Source organism: Barbus barbus (genome assembly GCF_936440315.1).
Source record: "Barbus barbus genome assembly, chromosome: 33".
Lineage (NCBI taxonomy): Eukaryota > Metazoa > Chordata > Actinopteri > Cypriniformes > Cyprinidae > Barbus > Barbus barbus.
The window spans coordinates 21,623,151-21,637,597 of record NC_136761.1 but is presented as its reverse complement, the minus strand read 5'-3'; the positions used below and the strand labels follow the sequence as shown (position 1 = coordinate 21,637,597).

Below are 14,447 nucleotides of genomic sequence, written 5' to 3'. Positions count from 1 at the left end.
AAAGTTCATTTTAAGTTTTGACATTTTAACTGTGAATGTAACAGAGGGAACACATAACAGAACAATGAAAAATGTGAAATATCTTCATTGCACAAATTGCAGAAGAAAATCAATCAAAAAAAAAAAAAAAAAAAGTAGTAAAAGTGAAGTGCGCAATTTTTTTTGTTAAAATACAGAGTCAACTATGCCAAAAGTTTGGGCTCGGAAAGATTTTCATGATCCTTCAGAAATCATTAGAATTTGGTGCTCAAGAAACATTTACTATTATCATCAATGCCGAATAATTAATGATATGTTTTTTCAGGATTATTTGAATGGAAAGTTTAAAAGAACAGCATTCATTTGAAATGGAAATCTTTTATAACATTATAAATGTAAAGATACTACCAAAAATGATCAATTTACAGTGCACTAAAAGTATTAATTAATTTGAAAAAATCATAAAAGAAAAAAACCCGAAACATACTAACCTCGTATTTTTGAATGGCAGTGTACAAGTATGCCGTATGGAGACTTTTTTTTTTTTTTTAAAGAAAGTACACTGCGCCCGTTCAAAACATTGCGGTTTGTTTGAGCATCCTGACCCGTCCATTACACACTTCACCCTTAAAAGTTTAGTTCACCCAAAAATAAAATCTGGTCATTATTTACTCACCCTTATGTCGTTCGTTCTGCCAAACATCTCCTTTTGTGTTTAATGAAAGAAAGAAAATTATACATGTTTGTAATAACATGAAGGTGAATAAATGACAACTGTTATTTTCGGGTGAACTACCCTTTTAAGATACAATAAAGTGTTTCTCAATCCTGGTTCTAGAGAGCCCCCAACAGTCAATTCAGGTCACAAGCCCTATTGGGACAGGACTGTTTTACAGGGAGTAGTTAGAGAAGTTTGTTTCACAGATATACTTTGCCATTTAATCCTGTCTGAATCTGCCACATCTGTGTTTTTCTCACACAACCTCTGTAATAATTCCAGAGCAAACTACCTACTATTTTTGGGAAAACTAATCCCATCCGAATGCGAATGTCTGTGATTGCCGACAATTTGTTTTCAGAACAGGACAAAACATCTGATATGTCAAAATAGATCTTGCATTAGTGTGAATGCACCCTATTAGCCTAAAGCTGCCACTGTCTATGATCTCATAATAATAATAATAATAATAATAATAATCATAATCATAATAATGTCTCATCAGTAATCAAATGGCAATAATGCTGAGGAAAAAAGTACACTCAAAGTACTTTCAGATACTGAAAGTACTTTTTGTTTATCACTTGTAAATGTCTTTTTCCTCCTTTATTACTTTATATTTGCATTTAATCAAAATGCACAAAATAAATTTGATATAATCGTGATGCATCATGATATTGAATTAAATCTAATCGTTGACATGACAATTGTAAAGTGATAATTCACACCCCTACCGTAGACGCTCTTACTACTGTGCACATTTTTTTTTAAATAACAGAAAAAAAAAAAAAAAAAAAAAAAAAATTACGTGATCTGGCTCTTGATTTTAAGACTGGCTACTGTAATACCAGTCAGGTTAACTCACCTTCATTTCTGCACTCAATTACATAATATTTTAATTACATGTGTACCTTTACGAAAATTAAACATGGTTAAAAAAAAAAAGTGAAGTGAAGTTAAAAAAGTTAAAGTAACCACAAATTAACCATGGCTTTGCTATACTAGCCATAGCTGAACTATTGTATTTGTAAACTGGTTATACTAATGGTAATCAATCTAAATAACTACACAATGCACGCATACAGAGCACGTGATCTCTGCAACGCCCAGGTGAACAAAACTGACCCTCCCACCTATGTTATAAACATGGAGATGTTAGTCACGTCCGAATTGGTACATGAAAATCACAGTTGTCTGGTGATGAGAATCGAAACTCAAACGTTGTTTAGAAAACTAGTCCCGTCCGAATAGGGCTATAAAGCACTCTACTGATGAGCAGAGAAGTTGAATCAGGTGAGGGAAACATCAGAAATGTGAAGTATTGGGGGGGCCTCCAGGACCAGAACTGAGAAGAATTGATCGAACCATCATAGCTGATTATGATGGCACAGTGCATGTTTGTAAATGTACGCTTTTGTTTGTGTGGCTGTGAGAAATGAGATGCTCAGTAACAGGAGCCTCCAGGATACTAAGAGAAGCCACCAATTCCCACACTCAGGGGAAGTGGGGCAGCTCCCATGAGGAGGAGGACGACTCACTCACCCTGTTGGACTCAATCATGCCCGTCCTTGCGTGGAACTTGACTGTTTTTAACCGTGCACGCTCTTTCTTTTCCACCCTGTGGATCAAAAAAAGAAAAAAAAAAAAAATGGTATGATTGGCAATGAACAATTTCTACAGGGGAAATGCTGTAATTCTGTCTGGACTTGTTGGCAGTACTGTACCTTTTCTTGCTTGGTATGACCCCAATTTGCTCACTCTCCCCATGGGGTGTAACCAGCCGTGCCTGCCACCACTCATCATCGGAGGCATTGATGACATGCAGGATGTCCCCATAGGAGAAACTCAGGCCCTGGCTAGGAAGGCAACTGTCTCTGGTCCTGTCGTAGTCAAAAAGAGCCCTGGGAAAACCAAACGAAACAATACATACATCAACAGTGCGCTAGAAGAGTGGGTATTCAGGACGGGTGTGGGAATACACATACACAGACAACAGTACATCATTGGACATCTGCACCTTTTTGTTGTTTAAATTTGTTTAGCAGATGCTTTCTCACTAAAAGTAACTTACAATACACTTCCTACCAAAGCCATAGCAACCACTTTAGAAATATATGTACATCCTCCCACATTTTGCAAGATTAATTTTAAATTTACAGCACTGTTCAAAAGTTTAGGGTCAATTATTTAATTGTTTTTAAAGTCTCTTATGCTCACCAAGGCTGCATTTAATTGCGAAAAAAAACCCCAGTAAAACAGTAATAGTCACATTTTATCACAATTTAAAATAATAACTATTTTTATATTTTTATAATGAAATTTATTACTGTGATGGCAAATCTGAATTTTCAGCAGCCAGTGCCACTACTCAGTCTTCAGCATCAAATGATCCTTCAGAAAACATTCTGAATATACCGATTTCATGCTTAAGAAACATTTCTGATTATCAAAGTTGAAAGCAGTTGTGATGTCTAATATTTTTGTGGAAGCAGTAATACATTTTATATGATTCTTTGATGAATAGAAAGTACAAAAGAAGAGCATTTATTTTAAATGTAAATAATTTTTAGCATTATAAATGTTATTTTGTAACATTTTTTAAAGATTTACTACTTGATCAACTGAATGGCTCCTTGTTGAATAAAACTAAATCTACTGGGCAAATGTTCCCCCTATTTTTCTTATCGTTGCTACATCCCTGCACAGTCAGTCCCCCGGATCATCCTGGGGTTAAGCACAGAAGGGCACAATAGTGATGCAAGATCCACATAAAGCCATGAGAGAGAAACCAGATGGCAGATGACGTTGAGCACAGAAACACAGTCAGGCATTGTGTTCTAAGCTGAATGTTTTTACCTTGTCAGACAGGTAAATCCAAATGAAAGGAAGAAAACCAGTGGAGCAAGTCTTCCTGTTTTTCTACATACCTTTCTCTCAATTACAAGCCCACCAAGACACACACATAATTTGCTACACCGCTAAATTGAGGACAACATCAGGCCTCTGTTTTAAGATAGAGCAGCGCAGGATGGGATCAGCACTGACTGACACACCTATACCAATCTAACACACTTTTATCTCACACACAGGAATGTGAAAACACCTTGAGATCTCACGCTTAACATTAACACGTGTGGTCAGCTGACTAATGAACCCGCAGCAGCTGAATGCGGTGTTGAGCACAACTCACCTTAGGTGCAAGCCATCGTCAGGAGACCACACATTCATTAAGTGGATTATATATTTATTATGCGCAAAACTATACTTACTATGTAATATGGAAAGTTAAAACTATTATCAGACATTGATAATTTCTTTAGAAGATATCAAAATGCCAACTGCTTTTTAATATGAGTTCTTGTCATTAAACCCAATTAATATCTGGTAGTTTTGTCCATTCATTGTGGGCAAATTGCACCGTTCTCTCAGGTTTGATGGGTGCTTCTCCCAGCAGTTAGTTTCAGATGTTCAATTGGATTCAAACTCATAAGGCCACTTCAGAACGCTCCAGAGTTTTATTTTCAACAAGTGTTTATCGAGGCCTGTTTTGGGTCATTATGCTGCTGGAGAACTCAGGACTTATGACTTGGTAACAGATCTCCAACACAGAGTTGAATGTTCTGCTCTAAAAAGACTTAATAGACCTCTGATTTTGTGATGTCATGCACAGGTTCAAGGTATCCAGTGCCAGAGGCAGCAAAACAAGAGGCTTCTTGCATTTTCTACCATAAAGACCATTTTCATTCAGAGGGTGAGAGGTGGTTGCAAACTGTTGCACCTTGTGAACTTAGATTTGTTTTATAGATTCTCTTAGTTCTTTCTATACCATTTGCACAATCTTTCACTGTAATCTTGAATTAATTTTCTTCCCACTGCCATGTTCAGAGATACTGGTTATAGTCCCATAAACCCTAAACTTAACAGCACTTCTCTTCGTTTAATCTGGCTGAATCAGTATGGAATACTTCCCATAAAGTTGTAAACACTGGTGAAATTATTTACAGTAGAATTATCAAATCTCTCCCAGAAATACCAATAATATTATCCAGGCATTTTAGGATATCTTTGTACAACAAAAATGTCAGTTCTTTCCAAAGCTTCACATTCCACTGCATGTGTTGATGACACATGTATGAAAAACATGTACATGAAAAATGTATAAATGAACACTTTTTAATAATAAATGTCGCCTCATTGGTATTAAATGCAAGAAAACTGATACTCAACTGCTGAAAACATGCCTTGATTATTTTGACCAGAATTTTACTTGTATAGACTGTTTGATTGACATGAAGATTCCTCTGATTGAAAAAGCACTCTTATAAATATTGAGGTATCTATCAAATATCAGTAGAAGTGAATGAAAGAATTCACGGATGAAGAGGATACCTGACGTAGAGGGAGCGTTTCTCACTGGTGCGGAGGGAGCCAGAGCCAGAGCTCATGCTGCTGTTCATCATCTGCTCCCTCAAGTCGTGGATCTTGGACTCAAAACGACTGTATTCTGGAAAGAGACAAGGCACACAATCCGTCAGCAACACGTATATTTACAGTGATATTCCGGGCTTTGCTCCAGGTTTTATGAGTGGAGGTGCTTGTAGTGTAGGGCAGAGAAGGAAAGCTCAGCAGCTTATTGAGAACTGATTAATGACCTGGAGAACAGATGGATATTAATCATGTATCTGTATGAGCTATACGCTAATATCTCCTGCCAGATAATTAATTATGCATATTAATTAAGTAGAACATGCACTATTCAGTATAAAGGAATGAAAACCTCCAACAAACGTCAGAACCATAATCATTTTTCACAGTGAACAAGGCTCTCGTTTTGGGGAGCAGCACTGAAGCATGATGGCCGATCGTTCAGCGGGCTTTTAATTAAACGAGTACACCTCTGCTGCAGTGTGGTCAGGCAACTCACAAGCTTAGCAACTGAATTACACACTGAAATGCATGAGCAAACAAGGATAACACATAACCAAGGAAAGACTATTGTTTTCTTAAGCACTGGAATTTACCTTGTAAGTCCAATATAGATCATCCATTACAAAGACTTTATGATTTTAATATGATAATAATAAATAACCTGCTCTGTAACCTTGTATCCAAGGATCAAGGATCTTCTGGAGTGCGAATCAAAACAGAACCTGAGGCAAGAAGGCATTTTTATGAGAATATGAGAACTTGAAAACTCATATGGCAGTAACTCCAAGTCTAAAGCTCAACGCAAAGTCGAAACTTGGACTTCATTGTCAATAGAAACTGCGCCTGCAGGGAGCTCTTCTGTAAACGCCCTGTCTATCACAAACTGGGTTAACAACATGCTGGAATGACAGGGCAAGGTAAAGTAACCTGACACCACCTGCCTGTAACCAGGGGAACACCCCAGCAGAGAGGTGGAAGGAAATGGCTTGACAAACTTCTAAGAGAAGCTAAATGTACTGCATTAGAGAGAACCTTGTTTGCAATATAAAGCTTAGTATTCTAATTAGACATCAATAGCTTCAAATCCACTGCACTCCTCTGATAAAGAATAAAGCAGACAGTAAATTCACCCCACTGGTCAGACACTCTACGGGTAATACAATACACATATGACAGACGACACAGACAGCTGGGTACTCTCAGCCTGTCAGACACAGTTCACAGCATTTAAAGGCTAATGCTAAAGCGCAAGGTCTTCGTTAAGTGTGACCCATCAACACAAGATCTGGGGAGAATCTGGGCCAGCTCTGCCTCACACTCACATTGCCTCACTTGCCTTCATTATGTGCAGGGCTTTTATTTCTGGGGAGTGGGGATTGGCTGCAGGCTGCTTCTTTGTCAATGCAGTTATATAATATAGCAGCCATGTGCTTTCAACGTGAAAGCATGTATAGGCACTAGGTTATGATTAGTACAGTCCTCTTAACAGGCATGCAAGTTAGTACCACAAACAGATTTTCTTTACTGAGTTATGATTATTTTGTCAGATTTCTGAATTAATGAGCAATGTGTAACATCTCACAATTCCATGCGAAAAGACATTTTATTATAATGATGTACAGTGTGAAAAAAATGCATATTCATTTTGTGATTTGCTAAAGACTAGATTTAACACTGTCATTAAATTATTAGCTTTTGAAGATTACCTTAAGTGATCATTAGATGACAGCAAAGCCAATCACTACCGGTCGATATACAACCAATATTCATAAAAAATAAATAAATAATATCAGTCAGTAGCCAGTATATAGTTCAGACATACTATACACCCCTAAAAATAATATAACAGATATACTATACATATCTAAAAATAAATAAATAAAAATAATATCCTTAAAAAGGATAAAAAGAACAAAACTGCATGAAACAGGGTTTTTTTTTTTACACCAAAAAAAAAACTTGTTTGAATAAGTGCCTTTTTTGTTTAGAGTTTTCATCCTTATTTTGGTGTCCGGATTCTTTAATGTTTTTCTTTTCTTTTTTTACATGGAGCTATAACAGCTATTTTGCAAATAAACAAGTTTTGGTTGCTTTTAGTGTTTTTTTTAATCGATTACATAAAAAAAAGATGCATCCTTAAGTAGTGACCATTTTTCTGCATCGTTACGTACATTAAAGTTAAATGAATAATCGAAAAGAAAAACAAATGCAGACTGGGGACTTCAATCTACTCAATTGGGTGTTGATTGAATGAGGTTACAGCTGACTGTAAGAAAGGGGCAGCGTTAAGTGGAGGAAATGATTGGAGAAGTCTGTCATTTCCCCGCCAGATTTCTGATATTCATTAAAAAGGCCAAAACACAATTTCAAATTTGCAATAAGTTTGCAATCAGATCAATATCATGAAATTTGAAAACATATAAGGCAAATTTCCTTGTAATGGTTTAAAAATATAAGATGTAATTTATGTGCTTAATGTGGAATGCAAGGGCAAATAAGAACATGTGTTGTGAACATCTGTACCTGCTAGAAACAAATGCTTCACAGTTCAAGTTCAATCACTGTCCCCTAAGTTAATGTATGACAAGAGGAAGTCAAATTTTAACAGAAGCCAGTCTACAATTAGACCCTCTCTTACACACACTCACTCAAGTAAGAAACCATAATGTCTCTCATAGTGCTGGTTCCCACCTAATTCAATGAGCTATTCTGGCACAAATTAATGTGTCACTTCTATTTCTATGTAGACGTAAGAGCCCTTGGGAGGGAGAGGCAGGCCATTTATACTCCAGGAGCGTCTGACTAAGGAGGAATATGGGAGAGAGCGTGCCGAAACAGATAACTTACACAGCAACATTCCTGTCATTGCTCACATAGACAGCAGAGAATGAACTATGCACTGACATACTAAATATTAGTTACAGTGGGTATTAATGCACTTCAAACCTTGTCAAGGATTATAATTGATTTCCTATCCTCAGTGCCAGTCAAATCTATCCACGTTTTCTGATTAGTGTTTACAGATAGTTAACACCATCTTTGACACATGATGTTATTGGTCTAGAGAAATTATTTGAAAGTGTCAAATGATAATAAGCAGCAGCAACACATTTAACATAAATAAGATAAACAATAGTTTGGTGTTGTAGTTCCCACTGAGCTACAAAATGACAGTAATATTTAGCATTTATAGGTGAAGTGACTTCCTGAATGGGCCCTTCCCTGCACCTGTCCTCTGCAGCAAGCTCCATATAATAACGCATTGAACAAACATAACGAAGAAGCGTCAGGCCTCAAAGTGCAATCATGCCGGATCTGACAGAACTGAAGTTTAGTTCAAAGGTGAACTACCCTACTCTTCTTACTGAATGAAAGCACCATATTGCTTTTGATAATATAAAATATGAAGTACTTGCTGCGGTCTTTTGTCGCGTTTATGGTTTGTATATAAAGCATTTCTCGCGAAATCCTCGAGCAAACAGTTTAACGTTAAGTTACCTCCGTCGCGCAGCAACACAAACCTTCACTGACTAAACATAAACAACCTTCATGGCGTCAGCCCAACTTCATAAGTTGTTTTCATGACTTTTATTCATCTTTAAACGCACTACACTATGCTGAACATGTAACTCGAGACAACAGAAATACATTGTGAACACAAACAGCGACGCTTTCCCTTTTCAGCACAGCATATTGAAGCACAAAAAGCAATCTGCCACTTTAACGTATAATAAAACCACACTGTGTTTTCTATAATTTACACAGATATTTCCTGAAAATACTCTATGAAGAGAAGTTGAGGTGATCTTACCCGGCGGCGGCTAAAGCGCTGTGTTCAGCTCACTCCAAAAACATTTTAGGTAAGTTAAGATAAAACGAGTCAAACAATGAAGAATAAACGAACGAATGCCGCACATCGGCGTGAGGAGGTAAATGTCGTTTTCTTAAGTTTCGAATCGACACGAAAGGTAAATAAATAGTAAAGAGTTTAATGAAAATGTTTCGGTCTGTCCTGCTTCGCTCCTCCCATTCCAACAGCGGCACCTTCTTCTTTAAAACCGAGTCCCATTCGCGCTCGAGACGCTGGATTTCAATCCGTCCCGCTCACGCGACCAGCGCGCGCTTATTCCTTATCTCCTGTCAGAGAGACTCTCTTGTGATTCAGCAGATCAAAACCTGACCCTGCACCGACAATAAGCTTTCAGATACGGTAACGTCAGGCTCTTCCTTCACGCTGTGGTTTTTAGCCCATTTTCTTCTTTTCCCCCTCTTTTTTTCTCTCTCTCTCAGGTTGATCCCTCCCACTTCGGCACAGTTTCATCCCAGTACTTTCATTCAAGCGACTAGTGTTGGGAAGTCCGAATCATTTCAGTGAATCGGTTCTTTTGAATAGTTCGTTTCGAAGAACCGGATTCAGTGATTCTTTTATGGCGATCAAGCCACACACAGGCCTATTTCCGATTAGTTTCGTTAATGAAAGTAATAATAGGTTATAAACACTTTTCCAAAATCCAATATTCCTAGTTCAATTTGTTGCAGCCGTGATTCATCTTATAAAAATATATTTAGAATCTAAATATCGTTTGCTGCAACGAATTGCTTATTGTAAACCAGTTCAAATGATTCTTTAAAAAGATTCGACTCAAATTAGGATTCATTCCAGTGAATTCCAAGAAACTTCAACGCAGTCACGCTGTTTCCATGCATAGTTCTGGATAGAGCTTTATTATTGAACACTTCACTGAGCAGAGCATGTCAAACAAAAATCTGCCCCCTTAATTCTACAAAAGCCAACCAATCATCAGTCACTGAATGTCCTCGCTTGCAAATAAGGATTCTTTCTCGTAAAACTAGGCGAGGCTAAGTAGTTCACCTTTCTTAAAGGGACATGCAGTAGTAGTATGCCGCTGTGATGGAGTGATTACAGAAGGCAAGACACAACAGGCACACATGGGTGTGTGAAGAACGTGAGCGGTTTGGGGTCTTGATGCAATAATCTCACATAATATTTCTAAGTACAAAGGTGATCTTTTCTTAGAATCATACTTTAAATGATTTATTGCTCTTAAATGAATCATTGCATATTTTAAGACCCTATAAAAAGCTAACTTGCATGCATCAGCTCAAATCTCTTGTCATTGTTAATCTCATGCATTGTCCTCTAGGGAGCACAGTTTCTTTTGCAGTGACAATCATCATGGATACAGACTGAAAGAGCCACTCTACCTTCTGGTCTGTACTGGGCAATAATGGTCACCGTCTGTCCAGCCCTCTTCAGTGCAGCAGCAGCCTGTTCATGGGTAGCATTGCGCAGGTTTACACCATTCACCTGGGACAATACCATGGTAACAGATTAAAACAACATCCCCCACACACTCACGCAAATCACATGATGCAATGTCAGCTCTAAAACTTCAAACCAATTTAAAGAGCAGATTGTATTAGGAATCATCCATTCCTCTTTCTTTCCATATAATATACACTAAACAATATATGGTTCGGGTCAGTACAATTTTTTTTTTTTAAAGAAAGGAATACTTTTATTCACCAAGGATGCATTATAGATTGAAAGTGGGAGTAAATCAATACTGTTCTTTCTATTCATCAAAGAATCCTGAAAAAATGTAAGTTTCCACAAAAATATTAAGCAACAAAGCTGTTGACAACAGTTATAATAACAAATAGTGCTTAAACAGCAAATCAGCATATTAGAATGATTTCTGAAGGATCATATGACACTGGAGACTGGAGCTTTGCAATCACAGGTATAATTACATTTTATAAAATATGTGACACTGCACCACAAAACCAGTCATAAGTAGCTGGGGTATATTTGTAGCAATGGCCAACAATATATTGTATGGGTCAAAATAATCGATTTTCCTTTTATGCTAAAAATCGTTAGGATATTAAGTAAAGATCATGTTCCATGGAGATATTTTGTAAATTTCCTACCGTAAAAACTTAATTTCTGATTAGTAATATGCATTGCTAAGGACTTCATTTGGACAACTTTAAAGGTGATTTTCTCAATATCTTTGCACCCTCAGATTCCAGATTTTTTAATAGTTAGTCCTATCCTAACAAACCATACATCAATTGAAAGCTTATTTATTCAGCTTTCAGATGATGTATAAATTTCAAAAATGGACCCTTATGACTGGTTTTGTGGTCCATGGTCACATATGTATAAAATATATTAAAACTAAAAACAGTTATTTTAAATTGAAATAATATTTCACAATATTTCTCTTTTTACTGTATATTTGATTAAATAAATGCAGCCTTGGTGAACATAAGACTATGGAAGCTGGTTTCCGCCTCGGGATAAAAAAGAAAAAAGTCAGAATTAGGAGATAAAATATTGCAATTACCCTTTAATTTTTTTTATTCCATGGTGGAAACTGGCTTCCATGTAAGACACTTTACAATGTTGTCCATCTTCACTATTTGAACGCGAGTGTCATGGACAGTTACTGACCGACAGGATGCGGTCTCCTCTCCTCAGCTCTCCGCTTAGGTCGGCTGGCCCACCTGCCAAGATGAAAGACACGAAGATGCCCTCTCCGTCCTCCCCGCCCACAATGTTGAATCCCAAACCTGTGGAACCCTTGTGCAGCAAGATCTTCCGCGGCTCCCTGCCAAGCAGAACGACAGTGTCAGAAATCAGGAAGGACTCGGATCACCACAGCAGCAGGGAGAGGACGAAAGACAGACATGTATGTGCAATAAAAAAAGAAATATAGTAGAAAAACCACATTAAAAAGTTTGAGAGTGGGGTGGTTTTTAGACATGTTTCAAAAGTATTCACAAAGCTTCATTCATCCCAGACTGCAGCACGAAAGAATGAGAATTCAGAGGGCAAAGGAACAATAATGTTTCAGTCTAGCCAGAAGGTAAATTATTATTTTGCATTTCGTTTTCCTCCTGTCGTTTACAGAGAGCGGAAATCGAGATGAACAGATTCATGAGAGCACACAACGCTCTAGTCACGACTAGAGGAGACTGGCAAACATTCATCCACAACAAAGCTAAACAGCAAGTGCTCCAGATTTGTTCCAGAAATGAGCGCTAACACATACACACTGATAACTAACACACTTTCTCACTCGGGCACAAAACGCGTTCACACATTGAGCTCATCCCTGCCTCGTGCAGGACTGCAGTACTGGTTTTAGCAGCCGTGATTCATCTGCAGATGACGAGGACGTCCTTTCCGAATGTACTGCAGAAACACACGAAAACCAGTTCCCTAAAATGCAACACACATCCACGTTTGTATTGTCAGCTCCCAGCTTTCAGCAGTGCAGTACACATGTTTCTCATTAGAATTCTGTACTACCACAGAACTCGGCTGGCTCTCGACATGAGCCATTCCACCTCCATTGCCCATGGTACAGCTTTACGATGATGAAAACAGCACTTTTATGTGAGCGGACGAGTTAGGCTTGTAAGAAGTGTTTAGCCCATATATGAAATATACATAGTGAACATACAAACTGAATGAGTGCGAATCAATTTACTGAGAACCTTATTTCCATAAATTTAATGAAGGTGGTAAACAGATTTTAATCACCTTTTTTTTACCTCTTTTTATTACGTCACACTGTAAAGCCATGGCCTGCACAACAGCTCCCTGCATTCTGCCTCTCTGATGGATCTCTTGTACACAATGTTATTTTTTTAGTTCCTCTCTATTGTAGTCTTATCCCTGCTGTAAGCTGACAAACTGAAAATGCTCTCACACACATTCTCATTTTGAACATGTATGCTAAACATCTGTGATTGAATAACTGGAAATACTGGAAAAAGAAAGAATTTTGTTTTGTTATCCTGTTTTGAACATGCAATGTAGAGGTTGTTTTCAATTTTCAAAGTTTGTTTTCACAAAAATTGCTTCTATAAAGCATTCTATTCTATACATTCTAGCTAAAAAAGTAATAGGAGTTTCCTTAAATTCACATTCAAATTGCAATTCTATGTTTACTACCTCAATTTAAATTGAATTAATTTCTGAATGGCACACAACCTGGATACCAAATGCTTTGTTGATTAAACAATAAGATTGATTAAATAATAATCAGAAGTAATAAAATGAATGAAAACAGAGGCATATGAAACTGATTTTATGTTAACTGAGTTCATTAAAGGCAATTTTATTAATGTCTAGATCAAACACTTATTAGGTCTAGTAATAAATGTTTGTATTAAATTAAGTGAACCTATGCTTTTAAATAAATGGGAGGTTAGTACTAAGAATTTATTTAAAAATCATTCCATACCAAAGCAAATAAAGAAATGAACAGCAAATATGTTGCTATAGCAGAGCTGTACAATTCACAGCTTTGTGGTGCACAACAAGATAAAGCAGTTATCAAATGCAAACAGTCACTCACTCAAACCACTACCTGGACCTACTGTACCTGTTCATGAGGGCGATGCTTGTCCGGCCTCGTCTCTCTACATTGGACTTTACCATTGGCAAGGAAGATGAAATGTTAACAGTGAACATGGTGCCTGCCGTTAGCTACCCGGCAGAGTTATGAAGAAAATTATCCCAGGACTCAGTCCAGACCAGCGGTGAAGTGCCGTATGTGTATGTGTGCTTTCTCTAAGTGTAGGGGGAGTGATGGGAAACAGCACCACATCGCCTGTCACGCTGTCACCCCTGCAGCAACAGGGTAAGACTTAACTCTTACCAAGCCACATCAACATACTCCAGCCATCCACCGTCCAACACTATAACACATTCTTGATTTTGAAGTTATCGATCAGCAATTGATTGGATCATGAAAAGTAGCTTATTCGTTAATGAGTAATTGTATCTGCATGTGAAATAAAAGTCTAAAAAGCTATTTATTTGGTAAAGATTATGCAATAGTCCATGTGGCCTAAGTGATGCCAGGGCACAAGGAAAGTTGCTTCAGAAGAGAGGACGTTACGTTTTTTTGTAATTAAAGATTAGAAAGACTGTTGTTTTTCTTTGCAATAACTTGCAAAAATGAATTGGTTAATATAAGACCAAAATGTGCATCAAGAGAGTAAAAGTTGTCTATTTTGTATATATGTTGTCTCATCCACCTTATTTTGCAACGTGGAGGGTAACCTATTTTCTGTGAATGAACGTTAAAACTGTTGTGCTGTGCTAAAACCAGTGCGTTTGCATTATGAAAATACATTAGAATAATAAAAGAAATACCTGTTTGCAATATTAAGCAGCATAACAAGCTATCTTGTACAGTTAAAAATAACTAAGAGCAATTTACAGCAGAAGCCTCAAACATTCAAGTCACAAATGATCATGCCTGTTCTTATGTTAAGA

General features: G+C 37.3%; 1 protein-coding gene across 6 annotated transcripts in view; it reads right to left on the bottom strand.

Moving 5' to 3' along the window:
- Positions 1 to 14,447, bottom strand: part of LOC306853572 (disks large homolog 3-like) — a gene marked incomplete at its 5' end in the record, with an annotated part of 86,489 nt that overhangs the window by 7,668 nt on the left and 64,374 nt on the right. For 4 of the 6 annotated variants that reach the window (XM_079391080.1, XM_079391079.1, XM_079391081.1 and 1 more), the window contains 5 exons: positions 2,240 to 2,315; positions 2,422 to 2,598; positions 5,087 to 5,201; positions 10,352 to 10,454; positions 11,607 to 11,763. In XM_079391080.1, the coding sequence (XP_079247206.1) occupies positions 2,240 to 2,315; positions 2,422 to 2,598; positions 5,087 to 5,201; positions 10,352 to 10,454; positions 11,607 to 11,763 (628 nt within the window). Of the gene's footprint in view, positions 1 to 655; positions 686 to 2,239; positions 2,316 to 2,421; positions 2,599 to 5,086; positions 5,202 to 10,351; positions 10,455 to 11,606; positions 11,764 to 13,548; positions 13,747 to 14,447 lie in introns of those variants that run through there. The other 2 variants (XM_079391082.1, XM_079391083.1) reach the window with 2 other exon arrangements.